Below are 26,984 nucleotides of genomic sequence, written 5' to 3'. Positions count from 1 at the left end.
TGAGATGGAATCTCAGGCTATTTCTCCACAGCCGAGAGTTCTAAGGCAGTCAACTCCTTTTAGACAGGACTGGCAGAAGATACAGAATAGGTGAAGTGAAGAGAGGGAAACTATAGTAACTTTCTCCTTGAGAGGTAAAGTGGGATCCATTCTGAGACAGAGGCAGTGGGAATACGTCTCCTACAAAACTTAGCTCCATGCTGGGCACATGGTAGGCTACACACACACACACACACACACACACCCCTATACATCCATTACACTTACAGCAAATGAAACACCTGTTGGTTTTCTAATCCATTTGGGGGGTTTTTTCAGGGGAGGTATCAGTGATGCTTGTGTCACTTGCTCTGGCACCTGCAGTGGTGGGAGAGGCTGGCCTTTGCTGAAGGAAGAGGAGATCTGGGGGGAAAAGACACCTGCATCACCATCCTAAAGTGGCAGTTTAGTCAGGACCTCCACCTACAAACTCCATTTTGAGAGGAATCCTTGAGACACCCAATTTGACCTAGAAAGGTCAGACTCCCATATTCCAGAGGATGGGGAAGTGAGTGGGAGCGAGGGTGGGACTCCCATGCAAGTAGGCTCTTGGAAAGACTACTACATTCAAAGTCTACAATGGAGTGTGGCACAAAATGGATCTATAGGAGAGAGAAAGATAAAGAGTCATACTCTTGAAATAACTGTCCCAGCAAAGGGGTCCCACTGTCCCTGAAATATTACAGGGCCCACCCAATAACAAGAGTCAAGGTGAAGGCCTTCTTCACATTGTGGCAGAAAATGACATCTTTTCCGGAAGATGGGCACCAGAGCAAAGGTGCAGCCCTCCCAAACCCTGGGCCCTGTTCTCCCAATCTCCAATAGTCCCTACTTCTAAGGCCATATGTCTCTCTCCCACAAATAGAGACAGCCCCTTCCCTCCAGCATTTTCTCCCAAGCCCTTCAAACCTTGTCAGCCAGTCTCATGTGCTGGACTTCCCAGCTCCTACCCATCACAGAGTACAAACTGATCCAGCCGTCAAAGGAGGCAGCAGAGAACACTGAAGGGTCCCGAGGGCACCACTGCACTTCAAAGCACCAACTGCTCTGTGTTGGTAGCTTATATACCACCTAATATTAGGGAACACACACCATTAGGGACAGTCCATGACACCCAAAACACATGGCTGCAGCTGAGATTCTTCTACCCTCTCTCTCCCATCCCAGCATACCCACAGAAGGGCCAGCCTACCTCACTGCTCTCCAGGTTCCAGCACAAGATCTGGCTGTCCTTAGCACTAGTGAGCAGCAGTTCAGCATCAGCCTGGCTCCATGACACTGACAAGATCCCCCTAAAAAGGTAGGGAAAGAGGAACTAGCATTTGTTGAATGCCTACTATGGGTAGGGTGCCTTATATGTCTTTGATACATTTTATAGGGCATATCAGACCATCCATGCCCTATAACATGCATGGTCTGATATTATCTTACAAATTAAGAAAATGAGGTTTTGAAAAATTAAGTAACTTTCCAACAGTTACAGAGTCAGAACGCAAACCAAACCTCAGAGCCTGTGCACTATGCACTGCACTACTCTGCCTCTCTTAGATCACTGCAGGATGGCCTGCTTCTTTTCACTAAGTAGAGAGTAGAGATTATGAACCAGTATGAATCACACAAATACTCATCCCTATGGGTGCTTTTAGCCCAGGAGGTAGTAAAGACCTAACCATCAAAAGTCCCCAAGGAGGCCAGGCACAGTGGCTCATGCCTGTAATCCCAACACTTTGGGAGGCTGAGGGGGGAGGATCACTTGAGCCCAGGAAATTGGGGTCACAGCAAGCCTTGATCACGCCACTGCACACCAGCCTGGGTGATAGAGCAAGAACTGGTCTAAAAAAATAAAAGTCCCCAAGGATATATAAAGGCAGCATGGTCCTTTGGTTAGAAAGCACAGATGGTGGGGCCGGGCGCGGTGGCTCACGCCTGTAATCCCAGCACTTCAGGAGGCCGAGGCGGCCGGATCACAAGGTCAGGAGTTCGAGACCACTGTGGCTAACAGAGTGAAACCCCGTCGCTAATAAAAATACAAAAAAAATTAGCCGGGTGTGGTGGCGGGTGCCTGTAGTCCCAGCTACTCGGGAGGCTGAGGCAGGAGAATGGCGTGAACCTGTGAGCAGAGGTTGCAGTTAGCTGAGATCACGCCACTGCACTCCAGCCTTGGGGACAGAGCAAGACTCTGTCTCAAAAAAAAAAGAAAAGAAAAGAAAGAACAGATTGTGGAGTCCTGTTCACAGGATAGGAGTCAAGTTGTTTTTATGAAGAAATCCTGGAGGAGGAAAGCTCATCACCTAAGGAAATGACGTTAGCCTCATACCAGAGCCTGGAGACTAAACACTGGTTCCAGTATTTCTCATGACCCCATTTCCATCTTTGGAATTTAGATGGAATCTCAGCCTCCTCTCCATAACCTCAGGGCCTAAGGGCCTCCTCTTAGTTAGGGCTGGAGTTAGTATTGGGTGACTATATGTTCACCGGAATGCCTTTAAAGCCAGGAAGGATGTTTAGTAGCTAAAGTGAGGGATATATTGCCTCCTACCCAGGCCAGTTATGTCCACCATCCCCCCCAAGGATATGGATGACGTTTGAGATGCTACCTGCTGTGGCTCTCCAGCACCTTCAGGGGCGAGGAGGCAAAGCGCAAGTCCCACAGCTGAATCACGGGAAGACGATCATCCTCTGAGCACAGCACTAACTGGGTGGCTATGTCAGGATGCCAGGCCAGGCCTGAGCAGTGCATCTGCGAACAAAGCATATCCCAATGGGTGCTGTAACCTGACTCTTTTGCCCAGTTGAAATGGGACCACTCTGAGAGCAAGTTTTGTGTCTCTTTTGTGACTGGGAACACCACAGGCATCAGAGAGTGATGGCCAGGAATAAGTAAGGAATGGTAGAAGCTTCCAGATCAGTTCTGTTTAGCCTCCCTGTTTTCACTCTCAATAGGAAATGTGCTAAGTGGCTGACTCCACATGTCTGACAGCTGAAAGCACGACTCTGGCCTGGGGCAGAGCAGCTCTAACTGCTAGGCAGGAGAAAGAAGCCAGAGCCCAAGCCTGTGTTCTGGCCTCCACTACTCACCCTGTTGCTGTGATCACTGACTTTGATGATAGGTTCATTCTTCCTGAGATCCCACACAACTGCCTTGCCACTGGGGTGAGCAGAAGACAGAATGTGTTGGGCTTGCCGGTTCCAAGACAGTGCCTTGATGTCCTCTGGGGGCTGCTAAGGCAGGATGGGTCAGAAAGATGACAACTTGTCACCCCCTGGACAAAGTGACATCTGCTGTTCCACTGCTCCCAGCCACCCACAGCAAGTCCAAGAACAGACATGGGGCTACCCAAACTAAGACAGTGTTGGGAAGCTGGGAGTTCAATTTTCCAGGGAGGATCCTTTAGGGTATCAGTGTAGAAGCAGAAGGGATGGAAGGCACATCTAAGTTTTACTCCTACCCAAGGTTTTACTAAGAGGATAGAGTCAAGATTTTAAAAAACAGCCCTCTTGTCTAGGACAAAAAGAGCGGTAGAGAAGGAGGAAGATGAGGGAGAGAGGAAAACATAGATATCCAAGACCACCAGAGAGAGTGAGGCCGAGAGAAAAACCATAAGATGTTATCAAATTGAAACAACTTACCTCACGATACTGTAAGCACAAGACAGAGAAAAGGCCAGGAAGCAAAAAGATGGGTCCAGTTACAGATTGACAGACAGGCTCTCCAAGACACAAGACCAGACCCCCGACTGCATGGGAGAGCCACATACAGGGAGAATAAAGCTGACCCTCCCCATAAAAAGGACAATGGTATGTCTGGGGTCCTACTCTTGCTCCCTCTTTGCTGGGCCCAATGCCCTACCCAACTCTGCGAAAGCTGACAGCACTCCCATCCCTTCTTGTGGTGTCTTTTGCTCTCTCCACCTTTCACCTGCCTCCCAGAAACTCCTAGAACAAGTAATGAGCACAAATCAACCACCCCATATACACCCTCTACCCACCGGCCATCCTAGCTTTTAGCTGGCTGGTAGCATGTTAGTCTATGGAGCTTTATTGCCCTCCAGTGGTAAAGCTTGAAATCTCGTGTGCTCCAACTGGCTCCAGAACACAAGACTTTACCTAGGAAAATCAGCTGCACACTCTAAGCAGCAGCCAGGGTTGGGTGGTGGGGGTGCTGCTCACCTGTGACTTGGATCCCAGGGTCATTGGCACATTCAAGTTATTCAGATCCCAAATGAAGACTTCAGAATCACTGGCCCCTGAAGCCAGGAGGTTGCCCTGTATGAATAAAAGGTGTTTGGAGACACACCGCCCTAGGAAGAAGTAGAGCAAGAAAGGAGGAAAGAAGCCCAAATTTGGGGCTATCAAAAGCCTCCCCTGAAACAGCCTGGAAAGGGATCAGAGTTACAGACCAGAGGCCACAAGTGAATGCTTCCACTCAGATCTGTTGCTCCCTGGCTTGGACATGTTTGACTAACTGAAATGTAGTACCTGTAGTACCTGGAAAGGATTAAAGTCGAGGGCTCTGACAGCCCCCGTGTGCTTCTGTTTCTGGGCAATCACAGGCTCCTTCCCCGAAGACAGGATGTGGGTCACATTGTATAGAATAAGCATGCCATTGTCCCCGCCGCCTGCAATAACCCCGGAGCTTTCCAGAAGCCCATTGCCAAAGCTCCCCCAGATCAGCTTGTGAAACCTATAAAGAGGAGGAACTGGCATCAGTACAAACTTAGGTTCATGTCAGTAAGCACAGGATGGGCATCTGTCAGCTTCTGCCATTATGCAGGCAGCCCCACCCCTAGCTGGAACTTGCCTGTCTCCTTCATTTCCCAGACAGAAGGGAGGTGTCCTCCACCCAGTCCTGCCCTTTCTCTGAAAAAATGTTTCATCTATGTTACACTAGAAGCCAGAAAGCCACTGCCTCTGAGTTGTGTGGAGGTGTAAATATATACATATATGTACACATATATATGTACATTTTTAAGTTAACATTGGGGTTATATAGGCCCTGTGATATATACTTCAAATAGATTACTTCACATAATCCTCACAACTCATATAGTCAGGTAATAATAGCAACCACTTACACTGATTGAATACTTCCTATGTATCAGATACTGTTTTAAGCACTTTAGATGTATTAGCTGACTGAATATTTAACAACCTCATGAAGTATTACTATTATTTCCATTTTCAATTGAGAAAACTGAAGCACAAAAAAGTTATAAAATTTCTGTACACAGAGCTAGTAATTTTATCCCCATTTTAGGATAAATGCTAGGAAGTAGCAGGGTCAAGGTTCAAAGTCAGGCCCATCTTATTCCAGAGCCTGAGCTCTTAACATCATAAAACACTGTCTCCTATTGAGAGAAAGATCCAAACTCTTCCGTAACTATTAGAAGCAGGCTCCCTAGACCAACAATTCACTCTCAAACTGGAAATGAGAAAAGACCCAACGGCCTCCCCACCCCATGCCTCTCCCATGTGGCTGGCCTACTGGAGTGGCAATGTGGCTGCAAAGGGCCAGCCCTGAAGACAGAGGCATGAAAGGATACACTCCCATTCAGGAAATACTTTTCTGGCTTTCTGAGGATGTTCTAACAAAATAATGCCAATGTCTTGCCCCAGAGAAAAAGATCCCTTTGGATCCCTGGACCCCTTCTAGAAAGTTTGGGTCCTCTGCAAAGCCCCTACGGAAGGCATGTGAAATCCCTGAAGCCTCATAGGTGGTCTGTCTCTCACTTCATAGCTGCTAGCTAGGGACATTTCCACAGCCCTTTGGAGAAGCCAGATATCAAGCCAAATGAGGTCACAAGATCTCCAACTGCAAAGAAATATTCCCTGAGAACAGTCAGCAAAGCAACTGAGTGGGTGACAGGCGGAACTTGTTAGGCCAGTCACTGGAGCAGAGCCAACTGGTCAGAAGCAAAGTGTGGAGCACCAGCTCAGACCAGGTCAGCATCTGAAGCAAAACAGCAGAGCCGACACAATGCTAGCTAAGAGGCTACTGCCAGAAAGGCTGTTTTCTAAGGTTGCAGTGATCTTAATATAGCAGAAGGATGTTTTTCCATATAGGTTCAAGAGACTGCCATGTCACCCAGGGACTGGAGCTCAGCAGGGGTAGAGGACATGTCAACTGAGTAGCTAGAGAAGCCCACAGTAGGTCACACAGGAACCAGCAGAGGGTATGTCCAGTGAAAAACCCACATGGAGATACAGAGGGTGCAGCGACCTCAGCACGGTCAGAACACATGACATACAGAGCAGAGTAAAAGGCACCTGAGACCTCAAGGGGGAGTCACCAAAGGGTTGGAGAAGAGGGTAGTTACTTCAGAGTGGCAGTTACTTCAGTTTGTCACACACAGGGTGTGACAAAATGATTTTCTTTCTGTATGCATGTGGAAAGCACATTTCTGTGGTTAAACACCCCACTAGTGAGGGTAAAGTTGGCGCCTGAATAGGGTGTGATAGAGAGCAACCTGGGCGAATGGGCTTGACACCTAGGTGGAGTTACGTGAGGAAGGCGACTTGATGGTTCAGGGTGCTCAGGGAGTGTCCATCATCTCTACTCTGCAAATGAAAACGGAGCAAGAGATGGGTGGGTGTATACTATTCCGCAACTTTCTGGTAAGTTTGGATTTTTTAAAAACAAAAAGTTAAAAAACAAAACGGTGGTCTAGCTGGGCACAGTGGCTCACATCTATAATCCCAGCTACTCAGGAGGCTGGGGCAGGAGGATCACTTGTGCCCAGGAGATGGAAGCTAGCCTGGTCAATATAGCGAGACCCTATGTCTATTTTTTTAAAAAAAGAAAGAAATATCTGCTGTATAAATTGTTTCCATGATTTATTCATTCCTTCGGTTTTGATTCTTTCATTTTCTTATTAAGTTTCTTTAAAATAAAAAATCCCAGCTTCATGTTAGTGAACTAAAGCGAAAAGAGTTTGTCCACATTCAAGCCAAAATAACGTGGGAAACTCAAGCCTCCCTAGAAGTCAAACAGAGTGGTTAAGGCAGTACTCCAAGCTGGAGAATGAATGGAGCATTGGTTGTTTGAGAGGCAAGCTACTTCTCTGAATGCCTATTATACAGCAAACTACTACACATCTACTATGAATTCTCAATTTACAGTGTAAAAAAAAAGTTCAGAGAAGTTAGATAAAGTGTCCAAGAGGACAGCAAGTAGCAGAGCTGGGATATAAACTCAGGTCTCTCCAACAACTAACCCATGCTCTACAATCTTAATGCCTCTAGAAAGAAAGCAAGTCTTGAGAACAGGAAAACTGAGAGAAGTACACAAATGATTTTTTTTCCTGCTTGACATTGTCCCTTACAGAAGGCCCTCAAAGAGAGGACACAGTGTTCCCCAAGTAGCTAGAATTGAGATAAAGGTAGAATGACAGAAGATAGATCCTCTACTTTCTCCATGTTACTTGACGATGGTTCTTCCAGAGGTTATGGGGGCCACTCCAGAGAGCTAGAAACTCAGTGTATAGAGAGGGTAAGGTACAGCAGACCACACACTGGCCTCTCACCTCATTTACCCACAGCAGCTATGTCCTCAGTCAATGATATAAAACAGTGTGATATTCTCCCAGAAAACTTTCTTTTTGAGTGAAGTTCATCTAACAAACCAAACACTGTTTGCTTCACTGCACATGCTAATCCATATTGATTCTGATTGCATCCAGAGGCATTTATCCATGCACTCTCTTCAGTCTATTTATAACTGAGGCTGTCCCATACCAGTGTTTCAGAACATTTTTCTTTCAGTCAAATATTTCTAGGTAGATAATATTTCTCTGATGCATCATAGATTGAGGATAAGGGGATCTTCAGGATCCAAATTTGGTTGAGGCATGGGTTTGGAGAAAAGGGCAGCCAGAGAATGGGGAAGATTTTGAAAGGTATATGTTTAGTTGATAACAAAGAGATACAGGAAGAGGTTTAAAAATGGAAAAAGGAGGAAGACTACTAGAAAATAAAAGGGAATAAGAGACTGAACATGAAACTTGAATTCAGATCTCAGCTAGTTTCTTAGAAGTCATCTTGTACAATCTCTTCTTTATACATAAGAGAAGGAACCTGAGATAACTGACTTGATTTGCCCAAGTCACACAGCTCTATTAGCATTACGGCCAATGCTACAGCCCCACACAACTGTGCCTTATGCCACACCATAGAGAAGAAGACACAGAAAAAAAGAGAGAGGAAGACACAAAGCAAAGGATGAGCGGCCCTCTATCTTCCCTGTTCATCCTGGTCAATAGTTTATGATACTGACTGTTGAGCATGTGACCTAACCTAGACTGGAACAGAATGAAGTGGGTGTCTTAGATCCTGGGGTGTCTAAGATGATTTCTTCAGAAAGGCCCCAGCAGGGCTGTGTCAAAGGTAATCCCTTTGGGATTTAGGTCTTTGGGAATGTGATTCAATCTTCCAACACAGTTATAGAGGTGGGAAAAGAAAGCAGAGATAAAATATTATCAATAGGGTTAACTGTACTATTTATTCTGGTTACTGGCCCCAAATCCTTACAGAGTGGAGCAGGAGTATGAGGTAAAGTTCATGACTCCCAAATTCAAACTAACAGCTTGAAAAACTCATAAGACACTAAGACTAACTGAAGACTAACTGTAACTGAAGTGCTGGATTTGAATGCTGTCTGGTAACCCAGAAGTTTCTTCTTCTTTTATTTTTTGAGGCAGGGTCTTGCTCTGTCGCCCAGGCTGGAGTGCAGTGGTACTCAGCTCACTGTAACCTCTGACTCCCACATGCAAGCGATTCTGGTGCCTCAGCCTCCCGAGTAGCTGGGATTACAGGTGTGCGCCACCACGCCCAGCTGATTTTTGTATTTTTAGTAGAGAGGGGGTTTCACCATGTTGGCCAGGCTGGTCTTGAACTCCTGGCCTCAAGCAATCCGCCCATCTCAGCTTCCCAAAGTGCTGGGATTACAGGTGTGAGCCACCGCACCTGGCTGGTAACCCAAAAGTTTATAATATCACTCATTCGTATAACAAATATTTATTAAACACAAATATTTATTAAATATAATGCCAGGCACTGCTCTAAGTGCTGGAGATAGACCAATGAGTAAAACATTAAAATCTCGGCTGGGCATGGTGGTTCACGCCTGTAATCCCAGCACTTTGGGAGGCTGAGGTGGTTGGATCACCTGAGGTCAGGAGTTCAAGACCAGCCTGGCTAACATGGTGAAACCCCATCTCTACTAATAATACAAAAATTAGCTGGGCATGGTGGTGCGCACCTGTAATCCCAGGTACTCGGGAGGCTGAGGCAGGAGAATTGCTTGAACGCAGGAGGTGGAGGTTGCAGGGAGCCAAGATCGAGCCACTGCACTCCAGCCTGGGTGACAGAGTAAAACTCTGTCTCCAGAAAAAAACAAAACAAAACAAAAAACCATTAAAATCTCTGCCCACATGGATCTCAAAATTCAGTTTCTAAGATTATACTGCCTCTTTCTTAAGAACCCTTGACCCTAAGGAGCTACTACTATGCTGAAGCTGTTGCTTTGCTTGTTGAGGATTAGGACCCTTGCCTAGTGCCCCCTCACCCTTTTTCCTTTTCCTATTAGCTCTCTCAGGTTGAACCCTTTTTTTAAGCTCCAGCATATAAACATCTTGAATTAGCTCACCCCTTTGAGGGGCCCCTTCTGAAATGCTTGGTTAGGGCCTAAGAGTATCTAATCATCACCAGTAAATCCTCAAGTGCCTGCTCTTCAAAGGACACAGGTACTGGAAATACAAAGAGATGTTTAAAAAAAACCCTGCAAAATAAGAGATGCTGTCATAAAGTGATGCAGGAGCTCAAGAAAGGGCAAACAACAACTAACTTTTCCTTATGAGGTTAAACTACGAAAAGAAAGAGGGTACTTCTGTCTAAATATTTTAACTAATCTCTTAGCGGGACCAAGAAACGCACAAGTAGTTCATCAATCATCAGATGGAATGTTGCCTTCTACCCAGTAACTTCGAATATAAAAAAAATTAATAGAAATGACACTTTATTGATAGTATTAAAAAAATTAGCCAGGTGTGGTGGCGCACACCTGCAGTCCCAGCTACTCAGGAGGCTGAGGCGGGAGATTCGCTTGAACCTGGGAGACAGAGGTTGCAGTGATCCGAGATTGCGCCACTGCACTCCAGACTGGGCAAGAAAGTGAGACTCCGTCTCAAAAAATAAATAAATGAAAAATAGTAGAGCCAGCAGGCTCAGTGGCTCACACCTATAGTCCCAGCACTTTGGGAGGCTGAGCGGGCTGATCGCTTGGGCTCAGGAGTTCAAGACCAGCCTGGGCAACATGGCAAAACCCCATCTCTTCTAAAAATATAAAAAATTAGCTGGGTGTGGTGGCATATGCCTGCAGTCCCAGCTACTCAGGGTGCTGAGGCGGGAGGATTGCTTGAGCCCAGGAGGTGGAGGTTGCAGTGAGCCCTGATTGCGCCACTGCAATCCAGCCTGGGTGACAGAGTGAGATCCTGTTCCAAACAAAAACAAAAACAAAAACAGTATAGTAATATATGTATACATTTATATTGAATATATACCTTGAGTATAATGAATATTCATTTTTTCTGATGATATAAAAATTTGGAGGCCATCGCTTCAGACTGTAAGCCCCACCTTTATAAGATCTTTAGAAGAAGGGCAGAATAATGGAAAGAAGGTAGGCTTTGGACTCAAATAGGCCTTGACTTAAATCCTAGCTTCTCAGAGTTTCAGTTCCCTTCTATGTAAAATGGAAATATGGTACTTATCACTTATTATGAGGAATAAATACAATGTACAGAGCCCCTAGCACAGGGTCTGGCATGTATACATGTGCTCAATGAATGATAGTACCTAGCACTGGAAGCCTGCAAGAGCCATGAAATCCATGAGAACCAATCAGTGTCTAAAAGCAATGAGGAGAGGATCATTCGTTCTCTTCCTTGTTGGCAGAGAGGGTGATATTGTGTAAGTTGTTATCTTCACAAGAGCCAAGGGAGGAAGGACCCAATATCTCTGGGTCCAAAGACAGGCCAGGTACACGTGGGTCCAGGCTTGTCTGAGGCATCTCTATCACATGCATTCGGCCTGACACTGCTATTGCTGCTGACCAGAAAGGTGGGGGTGGTTGTTTTTTAAATCCTTTTGCAAAATAAGCCCAGAGTTAACTTCTCTCCAACCTGGCAAAGCTCGTTCTTCCCTCACTTGGCTCCTCAGGAGCCCTGAGAAACACACACTGCTCCCAGGATTCTTCATCAGTATCTTTGTCAGGATCTACCCTGCATGGGTCAGACAATACCTGCTGGAGGCAGAAAGGACTCCTTTGTGTTTCAAGTCCAGAGAAGGGTCCCTGAAATCAACCTCAAATATTTCCAATGTGCCATTTGTGCTGAAGGAGGAATCTAGCTGTTGGGCAGATGTTCCTAGGCACAAGAAAAGGCAGCGTATAAGCAACAATATATGCATGGATTTCAGGTATAAGAGGGTTAAGGAGTGAAGAGGAGAAGGAATAGAAGAGGGCTGGGTATACCCTTTCTCAAAGGTAACTCCACAAAAGCAAGAAAACATTGGCCAGACACGGTGGCTCACACCTGTAATCCCAGCACTTTGGGACACCGAGGTGGGCGGATCACAAGGTCAGGAGACTGAGACCATCCTGGCTAACACGGTGAAACTCTGTTTCTACTAAAAATACAAAAAAAATTAGCCGGGCGCGGTAGCGGGCACCTGTAGTCCCAGCAACTTGAGAGGCTGAGGCAGGAGAATGGCGTGAACCCAGGAGGTGGAGTTTGCAGTGAGCCAAGATCGCGCCACTGCACTCCAGCCTGGGTGACAGAGTGAGACTCTGTCTCAAAAAAAAAAAAAAAAAAAAAGAAAACATGATGTACCTAACCTTGAGCCATAGTCCTAGGCAGCCCTCAGGTACCCAAAACACCTAATATCCCATTGCTTATGCTGTGAGTCACCCTATCTTTCTATGATCTGAGAGCTTTCTCTGATGCAAAATAAATAATTCTAGATACTAAGTTTCCCCTCAACCTAGGTACTCCCAGTGAATCCTAATCCACAGTGTCACCATACCTGTGGCCAGATACAAAGGGTATTGGCTGGCTGGGCTCCATGCCTGGACAGCTGGCCGCTCAAGTTCCTTCAGCTTCATGGTCTATCCTGTAGGTGGCAGAAAACTGACATGGCCCTCAGCCCACTGAAAATAGAAACCAGCAAACTTAGCCAGATCCAGGGAGCATCTGTGGACAAGAGTTCTTGTTTGTCTTTCTACACCACAAGATAGGACATTTCAGGGCAACACAGAGTGACAAATACATGACCACTTGCAGATCTAAAGATAGTTTATTCACCCAATTACTGAAATATAATGCTTTAAACCTCAAAAGATACTCAACCACAATGGCTACCATAGGTCCAGTGGTGATAACCATCAAACCAGACAATCTCTCAGTGATTTTTGTCCATTTCCTTGGCTTTAAGTAGCATCCATATGCTGATGATCCCCAAATTTATATCACTATCACAAATCTCTCCTCCAAGCTCCAAGTTCTTACATGCAATTTCTTCTTCTTCTTTTTTTTTTTAGACAGAGTCTTGCTCTGTTGTCCAGGCTGGAGTGCAGTGCCACGATCTCAGGTCACTGCAACCTCTGTCTCCCGGGTTCAAGTGATTCTCCTGCCTCAGCCTCCCAAGTGGCTGGGATTACAGGCATGTGCCACTATGCCTGGCTAATTTTTGTATTTTTAGTAGAGACATGGTTTTACCATGGTGGCCAGGCTGGTCTCGAACTTCTGACCTCAAGTGATCAGCCGCTTATATGCAATTTCTAATCAAATATTTCACTTGGATATAGTAGATACCTAATGGGGGCGGGGAACTCCCATTTTAGTCTATCTAAAATGGAATTCTCTATTCTACCATCTCTTCTGGGTTTTTTAATTTGTTTTTTCAGAAAGAAGCAAAGTCACAATCTCTTCTGTTCTTCCTCCAGTTTTCTTCATCTTGGTAAATGGTTCCGCTATCCACCCAATTGCTCAACCCAGAAGCCTGAAAATCCCTCTTGATCCCTCCTTCTCCCTCATTCTCTTCTAATCCATCATTTAGTCTCCCTGATTTTACCTCCAAAGTATATCTTAATCTGTCTACTTTTCTCTATTTTCGCTGCCAACAGCCTTTTTGATATCATCTCTCACCTGGAGTACTGCAACAGTCTCCCAACTAGCTATCTCCCTTTCTACTCAAGCCATTACACAATTTGTTCTTTACACAGCAGCAGGAGTGAACTTCTAAAATAAAACATAGGATTTTGGCATTCCATGCTTAAAATCTTTCAACAATTTCTATCACACACAGAATAAAATTCAAATTTCTTTGAGCCCTGCCCAAAGGCTCCAGCCTACCACTTCCACTTCATCTTTTGATACTTTTCTCCTTATTAATTGTGCTTGAGCCATACTAGCCTTTAATTTCCTGACATTTTCCTTCCTTAGAGCCTTTGCAAATGCTGTTCCGTATACTCTGAATGCTCTTCCCTTCACTTTCCACATGACTGGCTCCTTATCATATCTTTCTGGGCTCAGCTTCTCACTTCCCCAAATAAGTGAACTATCCAATCACAAAAAGTCTCAATTTTTTTCTTCCTAGCAATTTATAATGACATATTTATTTACATTGACATTGTCGGTCTCTTCCACTAATACACAAGCTCCACGAGACCTGGCACTGTGTCACTTTTGTTCACCATGTTGTAACTAGTTTCCAAACGAACATCTGGCACATGGTAAAAGATCGAATGTGGACATCCATTTTAACTCTGTGATTTCTGATCTAATTCCATTGTATATTCAAGGTCCTATCCCAACAGGCTAGCAAAGAGGTAGAAAGGATTTTTAAAAAATACACTGAACTTGAGGAGAAAGCTTGGGCCTACTGTGACCTGCTTGAGTAAGCTACAGTCAGATCAGTCTCACCTACAAAAACAGGAGATAGTATTACTAAATCTCTAACGTACTTTCCAGCGTGAAGAAAGTTTAAGCCTGCCCATTACGCCAAGATTTCCAAGGGACTTTTAAACACTTGTGGCTACTATCAGATATCCTGTGACCAGCTCAACACTCTAAGTCACCAGTGCCACCTGCTGGTCACAGCCATCTTAATGTTTCTGGGAAAAGATCCCCTAATAACAAAAATAGGAGCTGCGATAAGCAGCTGTGCATATCTCATTTAATTCTCTCAGTGGTCCTATTAGGTAAGTACTCAGATTACCCCATTTTCCAGAGACGACAACTGGCTAGGTCGGGATGTGAACCCCCATCAGCATCAAGAGCCCGTATTTCTAACCATTGTGCTAGTCGCAGCTAAACTCTAGAAAGTGTTTTAATCGCGGACAGTCTAGGAACTGGGAAAAATGGGCTCTTAGTTCATATTGTTCAGAGGCATCTATTCACAAAAAAGGGCCCCTACTGGGGTCAGATTGGCCATGGGGGCGTGAGGCGGAGATGACCAATGAAATGCTGGACAGACCTGCCGGCCAGGAGGGCACCAGCTACCCTTGGCAGCCCAGTCCTTAGGGAGGACGATCAGCACAGCTTCTTTCCCGCAGTAGCCGAAGAGCGGCGCGCCAGGGTCAGCAATGACAGGCCTTCCCGCCTAGCCCAAACGCAGCGACACCGGGCAGGCTCGGCCGGTCCAGGTCAGGACCAAGGCGGATGGGAAGGCGCGAGGCAGCGCTGAACAGCGAGACCCTCGTCAGGCTGGGGGCCCCCGTGCGGCAGGGACAATAGAGCCGGATCTAATTCAAAGGTAGGCGTAGTGGAGGCCCCCGGGGCCCGGACCCGCGGGCAGGGCTGGCGCGGGCCGGGAGTCTCCGCAGCAAGCGGGCTCCTCTCGGCGCTCTGCTGAGAAAGGAACAGTGCTCCGGGTCCCCAGCGCAATCTCTGCTCCCAGGGACCCCAGACCAGCAGGGCGAACCAACCTGTGCGTCGGACCCCGGGCAAGGGTCAACCGCGACGGTCGGAGCCGGTCCTCTGGCAGCGCTCTCGCGGGGAGCCGGGCGCTGTGGACGGCGGCTGCGGAGGGCCAAAAGCGGCGCGGACCCGGCAGGGTACCGCGCAAACACTCTCCGGGGGCGCCGAGCCCGAGACCCAGACAGACCCACGGAGAACGTTTACAAACAAGATTATAGGTTTTAACCGGACCTCCCTCTCCTACCCTGTGATTACGCAGTGGGTCAGATCTGGACCAGTAAGTTCTGGTCTATTCAGTTTGAGCCAGGCTCCAGGGCCAGTCTCTGAAAACGGAAAATACTCACTCATTATCTATGTATTGAAGGGGGACAAGACCCGACCCTAGCCCCAGGAGCCCTCAGTGGAATCCCATTTAGTTGAAAACGTAAAAAGCAATCGAGGCTGTAAATGGCAGTGGGTGTTGCACTGCAACCCAGCAGAAACTGGCCCAAAAATTTGGTTGAATTAAGGGCTGTGAGTGGAGGGTGAGACTACAGGGCCAGGGGCTTCCTGAAATATTTCAGGAACATAGGAGGGGTGTTATCCTCTGGAGCTGCAAGAACACAGGTGATACTCCAGCAAGGAGGAAGACGCCAAACCGGCTAATAGGCACCCTGGAATTTTCCATACCGTGAATGCAGGCGGGGATTGGATGCGGATTGTGGTGTTCCAATTCAATTCTGCAGATCAGAGTTACTGAAAATTACAGGGAGGGATGCAATAAGATAAAGATTATGTTTTGAGGCTAGCAATATGGAACCCCTTAGAGAGAGCAGAGCTGGAGGCAGGGACTCAAATTAGGAAACTAATAGAACAATCCACGTACTAGGTGATGAAAGCCTGGATTAACATAGTAGTGATGATTGTAAAGGAAAGCTGGACAGGCTTTCCTGGCTGATAAAGTCTTTAGAGCCTGGGAGACTACAAAAACTATGGCGGTCTTTTAATAGAGCTAGAGAACTTCAGGTGACGAGGGGGCCGTGAAAAGATCTTTTTAAATTTTTTAAAAATTTTTATTTATTTATTTATTTGAGACAGATTATCACTCTATAGCCCTGGCTGGAGTGCAGTGGCACGATCTCGGCTCACTCCAACCTCCGCCTCCCAGGTTCAAGTGATTCTCCTACCTCAGACTCCCGAGTAGCTGGGACTACAGGCGCACACCATAACGCCTGGCTAATTTTTTGTATTTTTAGTAGAGACGGGGTTTCACCGTGTTAGCCAGGATGGTCTCGATCTCCTGACCTTGTGATACACCCACCTCGGCCTCCCCAAGTGCTGGGATTACAGGCGTGAACCACCACACCCAGCCAATCATGTATTTCTTATGTTGAAGAAATTGTGCCGCTTCCAAATAAAAATGTTCTCACACCTGTAATCCCAGCACTTTGGGAGGCCAAGGTGGGCATATCACCTAAGGTCAGGAGTTTGAGACCAGTCTGGTCAACATGGTGAAACTCCGTCGCTACCAAAAATATAAAAATTAGCCAGGCATGGTGGTGCTCGCCTGTAGTCCCAGCTACTTGGGAGGCTGAGGCATGAGAATAGCTTGAACCCGGGAGGCAGAGTTTGCAGTGAGCTGAGATCGTGCCACTGTGCCTCAACCTGGGTGACAGAGACTCCATCTCCAAAAAAAAAGTTCTGTAAGCAGCTTTAGATCTTAGAAACTTCTGCTTAATGCATGAATTATCTGCATTCCTGCTCGATACACCTCCAAAGATTGGGGCCAGTTATCACGATGGGGCCCAACTCGTGACACAACTCCAGTTCCCTTTCATGTGGATTTGGCAATTTTGAAGTCAGACACAAGGTAATTCAGTACATTATCTGTGCCTAGCCCATGCTTCCTACCAAGTACTCAAGTATTTCCTGAACTTCTTAGCTGGCACAACAGGGAATGAAGCCCGAAGAAAAGTAAACAGGGTTGAAAACTAAACCTAAGAGGAGGAGGCAGAAGAGTTGCTGATGGAATACTCCTGAAGAAATTTGAACCAGAAGCTTAAGCTTTAGGAGTATTCCTACTTCAAAATTGCCAAATCCACATGAAAGGGAACTGGAGTTGTGTCACGAGTTGGGCCCCATCGTGATAACTGGCCCCAATCTTTGGAGGTGTATCGGGCAGGAATGCAGATAATTCATGCATTAAGCAGAAGTTTCTAAGATCTAAAGCTGCTTACAGAACTTTTTTTTTGGAGATGGAGTCTCTGTCACCCAGGTTGAGGCACAGTGGCACGATCTCAGCTCACTGCAAACTCTGCCTCCCGGGTTCAAGCTATTCTCATGCCTCAGCCTCCCAAGTAGCTGGGACTACAGGCGAGCACCACCATGCCTGGCTAATTTTTATATTTTTGGTAGCGACGGAGTTTCACCATGTTGACCAGACTGGTCTCAAACTCCTGACCTTAGGTGATATGCCCACCTTGGTCTCCCAAAGTGCTGGGACATGATTAAACAAAATTAAAAGTGCACTTTCTCAACTCACACCTCTTAAGAATTCTTGCTGGGAGCGGTGGCTCATGCCTGTAATCCTAACACTTTGGGAGGCTGAGGTGGGCAGATCATCTGAGGTCAGGAGTTCAAGACCAGCCTGGCCAATATGGTCAAACTACGTCGCTACCAAAAAATACAAAAAAAAATTAGCTGGGCATGGTGGCGTGCACCTGTAATCCCAGCTATTTGGGAGGCTGAGGCACAAGAATCACTTGAACCTGGGAGGCAGAGGTTGCAGTGAGCTAAGATCATGCCACTGCACTCCAGCCTGGGTGACAGAGTGAGACCATGTCTCAAAAAAAAAAAAAAAAATTATTTTTAGCTTGGCATAGTGGTCCACACCCATAATCCCAACACTTTGGGAGGCCAAGGCAGGTGGATTGCTTGAGCCCAGAAGTTTAAGACCAGCCTGGGCAACATGGTGAAACCCTGTCTCTACAAAAAAATACAAAAATTAGCCAAGTGTGGTGGTGCATGCCTGTGGTCCCAGCTGCTTGGGAGGCTACAATGAGAGGACCGCTTGGGCCTGGGAGGTAGAGGCTGCAGTGAGCTGTAATCACACCACTACACTGCAGCCTGGGCAACAGAGTGAGACCCTGTCTCAATAGTAATAATGATAAAGAATTATTTTTGCTTTGTATTATAACTGCTGGTCTCCTATGTAATATTTGAAGGCGATTACTTTGTCTTGCTCAGTTTTATATCTCCAGGGCTTATCAGTGTTTGATATATATTAGACACACAGGTGTTTGTTAAGGAAATGATTATCAAATGCTATAGAGAATGGAGACACATACAAAGCCAGTGGGGACCTTTAAAGAATAGCATTCCACAAGTATCCATTCCCTGACCTCACAAAAGGTCTCTCACTGCCTGCACAGCTAGGACTCCACATCTAATTTGAATGAACTTGCTTCTTTTGGTCACATTAAATGCATGCTTTTTTATGGGACAGGTTTTCTGGCATATACTGTAACTTAAGAAAATGTCCCCAAAGGAATACGGGTTGGTTCACTTAAAAATGGATGCATGAGGGCTGGGTACAGAGATTCCTGCCTGTATTCCCAGTGCTTTAGGAAGGTGAGGCAGGAGGACTGCTTGAGGCCAGGAGTTTGAGCCAGCCTGGGAAACATAGCAAAATCCCATCTCAACAAAAAATAAGAAACTTAGGAGTCATACGTACCAGTAATCCTAGCTACTAGGGAGGCTGAGCAAGGAGGATCCCTTAAGCCCAGGGGTTTGAGGTTACAGGGAGCTATGATTGTGCTACTGCACTTCAACCTGGGGAATGGAAGAAGATCCTATCTCTAAATAACACAAAAAACAGATGAATGAGATAGACTCTGAAAAACACAGTTTTTCTCTAAGGCTGTTATAGGAGTATGGATGAGTCATTAAAAGTAATCAAAGCTGTGAACATGTTCAGTAGTAACTTACTGACTGTCCTCTAATTCATAAACACAGGTAATGTCAACTTATTAAGAAGCTATGATTCTGAAGCTGCTTTGGAATAAGGAATATTCTTCTTAAAACGGAAATAAGATCAGAGGCAGTCACAGCCTTAGGCAGACAGGACAAAAACACTTATCAGTCCTGTAATACACTTGAAACATGTGAGAGCACAATTTTTTCCAACTAACCACTATTATTAAGATTTTTTTTTTTAACTGGCTCTGCCGCCCAGGCTGGAGTGCAGTGGCACCATCTCACCACAACCTCCACTTCCTGGGTTCAAGCGATTCTCCTGCCTCAGCCTCTGGAGTAGCTGGGATTACAAGCATGCACCACCAAGCTCAGCTAGTGTTTTGTATTCTTAGTAGAGATGGGGTTTTGCTATGTTAGTCAGGCTGGTCTTCAACTCCTGGCCTCAAGTGTTTCACCCGCCTCGGACTCCCAAAGTGCTGGGATTACAGGCTGAGCCACCACGCCATGCCAAGGTTTTTTTCGAGACAGGGTCTTGCTCTGTTGCCCAGGCTGGAGCAGTGTTGCAAATATGGCTCACTGCACCCTCCTGGGCTCAAATGATCCTCCTACCTCATCCTCCTGCACAGCTGGGACCACAGGCACACACTGCTGTGCCCAGCGAATTTTTTGAAAATTTTTTTTTGCAGAGATGGGGTCTCGTCATGTTGCCCAGGCTAATCTCAAAGTCCTGAGCTTCAAGCAATCCTTCCGCCTCAGCCTCCCAAAGTGTTGGGATAATAGGCATGAGCTACCAGACCTAGACTAGAAAGGTTTTTTATGGGAAATAAATCTTGTTTCAACTTGGGAAGTTAGGAACATTTCTTCCTTGACCCTATAAATGGGAAAAGGAGCGAACCTTAACACCTCCACATGGCTAAAACCCTTAAGTACCTTCACAACCCAAGTGAAATTAACAAATTAATATTTTGTGCCTAAGCCCCCATCCACCCCACCCTCCTATCCTTTAAATTTCAGAATAAGAAAACAGGGAAGAGGGCAGACATCAAGCAGAAAAAAAGGGAAAAGGATGAGGTTCCTCAGGGCAGTGACTATTCCTGGGAAAATGAGGCACAAATACTACAGCACTGAGTTTTATTAGGGATTTCATTAAGATTAAATTTCTAGGAACAAGGGAGTCCTAGTTAAGAGGACACAAAAGCCCACGAAGCCTCCTCAGATCTCATAGTGAACCACCGGCTCAGGTTCTTTGGAGGGATCGCCGCCTTGTTCCAGGTACAGATTATTGTAAGGATACTGCTTTGGTCCCTAAGGAAAAAACACAGGTCAGCAAGAACATACATTCAGTCAATACCCGGCTACACCCCACTGAGTTAACAATCATGCATGGTAAATGGGTACGCAGTAGCCTCTGGTCAGACCCAGCTGGGCTAGGACGGCAGGAACAGCAATCCTCTTCCTCACTCAGCCCAAGGCAGAGAGAAAGCCTAAATTGTAAGAGAAGTGGTGCCTACACTGAGGGAGAAGGAGAAAGGGGGAGGGAAGGGAATAGGGAAAGGAGGGGAAGGGAGGAAGAGAGGGAGGGAAGTAAAGAAATAGAAAAGAGAGAGAGTGTCAGAGTCAGAGGCAACGGTTTCTAAATGAGACGATGCATCCATCCATCCCACTCTCTCTCGGGGTCGAGACAGACTCAATCTCCTTTAAGTCACTCAGCCTCTAATGGTCCCACCACTAAAGTGGCCCAGCAAATGAGGCGTGCAGGAGCAGTGGTGGGGGAAAGCACAGAGGAGACAAGGCTGGGACGTGCTTTAGGGGCTGCTGGCTTTACCAACAAACAGCTGTCAAAGAACACAGCTCAAGGGGAGGAGAAAAGGGTGATATGCTTACAGAACTGAAAAATGGAAGAGCCACACTGTGTTTCTTGCTCTCCTGAAGTGAAGTTAGTGCTCACCCTAGCCCTACGTGCATTCTCCAGCATGGAGCCCCTGGGGCTTGGTAGGAAGGCTTGTGTCAGTGCACACAGACATACCAGCTACCTTCAGGACACTGATTGTCTCTGCAGAGGTAGCACTGGGCAGCCAACTACAAACACAGCAGCCTCCCTGCTTTCAGTTTCTCTCCTTCCAATACATCCTGGAGACTACTCCCAGATTAATCATCCTAAGAACTCAGCATTCATTATGTCACTCTTCTGTTCGAAAACCCAAAATGGTTCCCTACCACCTAAAGGCAGACCAAGTCATCACTGTATCCCCAACCGCTAGCACAGTCTGCACCTGGTACATAGTAGAGGCTCAATAAATATTTATTGAATTAATACTTTATTACACCATCAAGTCCAAATCCCTTAGCAATGACATAAAAGCTGCCCAACCTAACTGATCAACTTACCTCACAATACTTTTTAACACAGTGATTTCCAAATCTAGGTGCACATCAGAATTACCTGGGAGCTTATTAAAAATATGGCTTTTAGAACCCTACTGCGATGCTACTGAATTAGGACCACCAAGAAGCAGGGCCTGGGAATCTGGATTTTTAGCAAGTCTCCAGGAAACCAATGCAGCTGGTTATTTAGGAACCATTTTATACATCTATTCTATTCTAGCTAACTCACTCACCCTCCTTTTCCTTCATTGTTTTCTTTTTCTTTTTTTTGAGACAGTCTTTCTCTCTTGCCCAGGCTGGAGGGCAGTAGTGTGATTTCAGCTTACTGCAACCTCCGCCTCCCAAGTTCAAAGGATTCCTGTGCCCCAGCCTCCCAAGTAGCTGGGATTACAGGCGTGCACCACCATGCCTGGCTAATTTTTTGGTACATTTTGTAGAGACAGGGTTTCACCATGTTGCCCAGGCTGGTCTTGAACTCCTGAGCTCAAGCAATCTGCCTGCTTCAGCCTCCCAATGTGCTGAGATTACATGCACAAGTCACCATGCCTGGCCTCCTTCATTGTTTTCTCTTGCCCTAAATGTTTTCTCCAACTTTCCACCACCCAAAGCCTTTGTGTGTGTGTGTGTCTGTGTGTGTGTGTGTGTTAGCATCTAGGTAGCCCTTCTCCTTGACAGTAACTCATATACTATCACATACATTCACTATACACATATATACACATGAATTGTACAGAATTCCCACATACCTGTTCAAATGTTGCTCATGTAACTTATCTAAATTTTCTTTTTCTTTTTTTTTTTTTTGAGACGGAGTCTCGCTCTGTCGCCCAGGCTGGAGTGCAGTGGCCAGATCTCAGCTCACTGCAAGCTCTGTCTCCCGGGTTCACGCCATTCTCCTGCCTCAGCCTCCCGAGTAGCTGGGACTACAGGTGCCCGCCACTACGCCCGGCTAGTTTTTTGTATTTTTTTAGTAGAGACGGGGTTTCACTGTGTTAGCCAGGATGGTCTCGATCTCCTGACCTCATGATCCGCCTGTCTCGGCCTCCCACAGTGCTGGGATTACAGGCTTGAGCCACCGCGCCCGGCCCTAAATTTTCTTAACTAAACTTCCTTAAAGCTAGATAATTCATTTTCTACATCCTTTACATTCTCCAAAATGTAAGTCTATGCCTGTAGTAGACACTTAATTGCTTCCAGTATACTACAGGAAGTGCTCTGCACATGTCCAACAAAGGGTAAGATTTTAGCTCAAGATTCCTTAACTCTACTGTAAGATCACTTAATGAAATACTGTTGATAAATATAATCCCCAAATGGCAACTCTGGAGACTAGCTGGTTTCCACACACTCATTGCTCATCTAGTCTTCAAGTGTATCTACTCACTGAGACTAGTCCAAGAAGTAGGGGTGGAGAAGTGCTCTGGTACTTGTGGCAGGCCAATGGGTCAAGGCCCTCCTATCTTCCTATCTCCTCAGACTCCACGAAGCCAAGCTTGGTATTGGTTGGATTCCTACCCCAGAGACTTCACTCCCTCAGGAAATGGGGATAAGCAAACATGCCTAAGGGAGGACTTCTCGGATACTCACCACAGGCTGGTAGACAGGGTACACGTCCCCCACCCAGAACATGAATGTCATGAAAGCCAGGAAACCGAAGAGCTGCATACACATGACATTCCAAGAAACAGGTGTGGGGGATGTATCCACACGGTTCCTGGTGTACATGTCTAGGTGCCAGTGCATCTGAGACAGAAAGACAAATAGCTGTCACATACTACTCTTCCTGCAAAATGCAGGCAAGTCCCCAGTGATCAGAGCCTGATACAAGGTTAGACAGAAGCATTCTACTGCCCTGGGGCAACATGCTGAGAACCAGGTCTGAGGACACTGCCCTATAGGATTGGATGCTGGCCTCTGTCTAGGTTCTTCTAGGTTCTGCTGAATAGGGACAGCTCAATCATGGAAGTGCACAACTTTCACAGTACAGAGTTTCATGATTCCCAGATGTCCCATTCAGTGTGCCACATGCAACCTCCGATCTCACATCACTGAACCTTGCTTCCTTGAGCAGAAAAGTTTAGTGTTACTTGGTCAAAGAAGTGCCATCTGAGCTAAAGAATCTCCAAGAAGACAAAGGGAGAAGGAAGGTCAAATGAGATATGGTTCTCTCACCGGTTCACCCCAGTTCAACCTCAGGTCCGGCTGGTCCCAGCTATACCATGGATCCCTCTCATGCTGTGAACGGTCAGGGAGCTTCGGGTAGTCGCCATACCTGAGAGACAGCAGGAACTTCTGGAAGGGGCTGTGAGCAGCCTCAGACAATTCAGAGTCTCCTCATCTTATAGATGAGAAACCAAGTGACAGAGATAACTGCCTCACCTAAGGACAAAGGAACTAAATCTCAAGGCAAGAGCTCGAGTTCTAGTCACTAAGCACAGAACTAACCATAGAAGTCCAAATTGTATTTAAAAGTTCATGGCAAACTCTGAAATATTTTAATGTATATAAGCTTTCCCAGGGCCAGGTGTGGTGGCTCATGCCTGTAATCCCAGCACTTTGGGAGGCCGAGGTGGGCAGATCACCTAAGGTCAGGAATTCAAGACCAGACTGGTCAACATGGCAAAACCTCATCTTTACTAAAAATACAAAAATTAGCTGGGTATGGTGGCAGATGCCCATAATCTCAGCTACTCAGGAGGCTGAGGCAGGAGAATCACTTGAACCCGAGAGGTGGAGGTTGCAGTGAGCTGAGATCGTGCCACTGCCCTCTAGCCTAGGCAACAAGAGTGAAACTCTCTCAAAAAAACAAAACAAAACAAAACAAAAAACCAGCTTCCCCAAACTTCTTTCAATAAAAAGAAAAAAAGTCACACAATCATGTAGTATTATAGATGAAAGGGAATTTAGCAATCAATTACAGTCACCTGCCACATAACATTTCGGTCAATGACGGACCACATATACAAAGGGGGTCCTGTAAATTTATAATAAAGCTGCCCTATAAATGTGTACCATTTTTTATCTTCTTTTCTTTTTTGAGATGGAGTCTTGCTCTTGTCGCCCAGGCTGGAGTACAATGGCACAATCTCAGCTCACTGCAACCTCCACCTACCGGGTTCAAGCAATTCTCCTGCCTCAGCCTCCCAAGTAGCTGGGATTACAGGTGCCCACCACCATGCCCAGCTAATTTTTGTATTTTTAGTAAAGACAGGGTTTCGCCATGTTGGCCAGGCTGGTCTTGATCTCCTGATCTCGCGATCCGCCTGCCTTGGCCTCCCAGAGTGCTGGGATTACAGGTGTGAGTCACTGTGCCCGGCCCATTTTTTATCTTGTATAGCATATTTTTATGCCCCTTTTCTATGTTTAGATACACAAATACCATTGTGTTACAACTGCCCACAGTATTTAGTACAACAACATGCTGTACAGGTTTGTGGCCTAAGAGCAATAGGCCATACCATAAAGCTGTGGTGTGTAGCAGGCTATACCATCTAGGTTTCTGTAAGTACACTCTCTGATGTTCATACAATGAGGAGATCACCTAACAACACATTTCTCAGAATGTATCCCTGTTGTTAAATGACACATGACTGTACTCTGATTTTCATTAGACAGAAAATGAAAAAGTTTAGAGTCTGAATCCAAAGTCACCCAGCTAATTGGAATAAAAACAAAAAGGGTACAAATTAGAAAACCATTCTTCTCATAATAACTGTGTTCTTGACCATCCAGCTGGCAGTCATCTCCATGTCTCAAACACCTCGTGAGACCTCTTGCTAAGCTGGGTTTTCCCCCAACAAATCCAGGTTCATCTGACACTGACTTCGAACAAGGCTGCTCTTGTCCACAACATAAAAAACAAAACAGGAAATGATGACAACTAGGCATATGCTACAGAAAATGAGTGTAGAGTAAGAAGAATAGAAGTTGCTGAAACCAAGATTGAAAGAGTGATGTTAGGACAGGAAATAAAGGTGATGATAATCACTTCAGATAATTTACCACTGGAATGTTATGTGGGTACAGATACGGAAGAGTGTGGAAGGGATAGGATAACATCAACTGGAGTAAGGGGGCTGGCTGTTTAATCTGCTTAATAGTTGCTACGATTTCCACAGCACTAACAGAAAAAAAAATTTTTTTTTTTAAAGAGACATACACACAAATATACAGTACTCGTTTACAAATAAGGTTCTCATGATAGGAGTCCAGCTCCAGCCTGGTCACATGCCTGGATGACAGCACCTGAGCCCAGCAGATGCTCAATCTAAATGAAACTCGACGCTCTGGATAGAGCCAAGGAAGGTTCCTGCTATTCGGGGGTCCTCGAGGGAGCCATTAAAACCTCGGCTTCCTCATTTGAGGAAACAGCTTGAGCCAAGGAGAAAATTGAAGTCCTCTCAGCTGCAGCTGCTCACCCACCCCCTCCCACCTCCCTCCACAGGGAAAAGCACCCACTCCATTGACTCTGAGGGGTCACGAGAAGGTTCGGGAGAAAGGGTCACAGTCAAGCCACCCAACCCAGCCGGCCTTCTCCCATCACTACTTGGGTGCGAGCAGACCCTCTCTGTCTCACCCCATGCCCTCATCCGGGTAAGGCTCGTAGTCTTCCACACGCATATTATATTTCTTGGCGGCGGCGGCCCGTTCTTCTGGGGTCCTAGGATAGGGCCCCGGAAACATGTCCTTGGTCATGCGGGAGGCTAGAGCGCAGAACAGAACAGGTCAGAAGCGAGCCCGCTCTCCGGCCGCTCCGAAGGCTTCAAGTCACAGGGGCTGCAGAGATCCGAGATCGGGACTTCACAGGATCAGCGCGACCCTCCACCCCATTTTCTGGATATCAACACCACCTCTGTTCCCTACCCGGAGGCTGCCGCCGCGGCATCCACGATCCCCACCTCCCGATACACCAAACCTCAGGCACCCCCTTCCCACAATGAGGTCTCTCCCGTTCTCGCAGACCTGTCCGTGCGCCCAGCGGCACCACGTTCCGGGATGCCCTTTGCAGCCACTGAACTCCCAGGACCCCGGCCCTGGCCACCGCCATCTTCACCTTCTTCACGTTTCCCTTCTGCACATGCGCAAAGACCTATCACGGCGGCTGAGCCGGGCCAAACGTGACGGAGGAAGCCGGGAGTGAAGAAAAGTCGAAGGGTTCAACACGGGCGGGGTTTAAATACGGAGTTGGGAAGCCAAGGGTTGGATAGAGGCTGGGAGGGATAACCGGGAAGAAGAGAAAACCAGGCAGGTCTCTGACATTTCAGAATGTTGTGTCCTTTTTCTCCCTGAGCTGACTTAGACCCATCCAGGGATGATGGGAACTCGGAACCTGAGCAACTCAGGTAGACAGCTTAACCACCTCCTGCAGGAGCTGTACTAGTGAAATGAGCCTGTCTGACTCTCTTCTCTGGCTGCTTGCTTTCCTGTCCTTCACGGGCACTTCCTCCCATCCCCAAACATGATCATTCTTCAAATTCACCTGTTGGTCTTGCTTGTTCTGTTCTCCAAATGGGTTGATCTTCACTTTTCAGGTGACCACTGTTTTGTAACAGAACCTATTATTATAAACATTCTCAAGTATATATCAGAGCAATAAAAATGCATATAGGCTGGGAGCCGTGGCTCACATCTGTA

At 46.5% G+C, this 26,984-nt stretch overlaps 2 protein-coding genes across 5 annotated transcripts in view; both read right to left on the bottom strand.

Moving 5' to 3' along the window:
• SEC31B (SEC31 homolog B, COPII coat complex component) overlaps positions 1-16,072 on the bottom strand; it is a 35,322-nt gene extending 19,250 nt beyond the window's left edge. The window contains exons 1-12 of one of the 4 annotated variants that reach the window (XM_030941449.1): positions 15,681-16,072; positions 15,020-15,334; positions 14,569-14,939; positions 12,118-12,241; positions 11,336-11,459; positions 4,528-4,723; positions 4,210-4,305; positions 3,118-3,261; positions 2,637-2,779; positions 1,232-1,331; positions 949-1,110; positions 268-402 (exon numbers count right to left, since the gene is read on the bottom strand). In XM_030941449.1, the coding sequence (XP_030797309.1) occupies positions 268-402; positions 949-1,110; positions 1,232-1,331; positions 2,637-2,779; positions 3,118-3,261; positions 4,210-4,305; positions 4,528-4,723; positions 11,336-11,459; positions 12,118-12,196 (1,179 nt within the window). In that variant the 5' untranslated portion in view covers positions 12,197-12,241; positions 14,569-14,939; positions 15,020-15,334; positions 15,681-16,072. Of the gene's footprint in view, positions 1-267; positions 403-948; positions 1,111-1,231; positions 1,332-2,636; positions 2,780-3,117; positions 3,262-4,209; positions 4,306-4,518; positions 4,724-9,682; positions 9,783-11,335; positions 11,460-12,117; positions 12,644-14,568; positions 14,940-15,019 lie in introns of those variants that run through there. The other 3 variants (XM_030941447.1, XM_030941448.1, XM_030941450.1) reach the window with 3 other exon arrangements.
• A 4,009-nt stretch (positions 16,073-20,081) lies between these two features.
• Positions 20,082-26,464, bottom strand: NDUFB8 (NADH:ubiquinone oxidoreductase subunit B8). Its single transcript, XM_010356098.2, has 5 exons — positions 26,313-26,464; positions 25,927-26,053; positions 23,523-23,622; positions 22,938-23,093; positions 20,082-20,270 (listed from the first exon to the last, which is right to left on the bottom strand). The coding sequence occupies exons 1-5, from the start codon at positions 26,395-26,397 to the stop codon at positions 20,178-20,180; spliced, it is 561 nt and encodes a 186-aa protein (XP_010354400.1). The 5' UTR covers positions 26,398-26,464; the 3' UTR covers positions 20,082-20,177.
• Between the last annotated feature and the right edge of the window lie 520 nt (positions 26,465-26,984).

This window comes from Rhinopithecus roxellana, chromosome 11 (assembly GCF_007565055.1).
Source record: "Rhinopithecus roxellana isolate Shanxi Qingling chromosome 11, ASM756505v1, whole genome shotgun sequence".
Taxonomy (NCBI): Eukaryota; Metazoa; Chordata; class Mammalia; order Primates; family Cercopithecidae; genus Rhinopithecus; species Rhinopithecus roxellana.
The sequence above is the reverse complement of the archived record's forward strand: the minus strand, read 5'-3'. Positions and strand labels throughout refer to the sequence as shown.

What these genes read in the sequence shown, in the direction of transcription:
- NDUFB8 (XM_010356098.2), bottom strand. Translation starts at nt 26,397, where the DNA reads ATGGCGGTGGCCAGGGCCGGGGTCCTGGGAGTTCAGTGGCTGCAAAGG. An exon ending in GCCGCTGGGCGCACGGACAG is followed by an intron (nt 26,054 to 26,312) that starts GTCTGCGAGAAC and finishes TCTGCGCTCTAG; the next exon opens with CCTCCCGCATGACCAAGGAC. An exon ending in ACCCTGTCTACCAGCCTGTG is followed by an intron (nt 20,271 to 22,937) that starts GTGAGTATCCGA and finishes TTTTTTCCTTAG; the next exon opens with GGACCAAAGCAGTATCCTTA.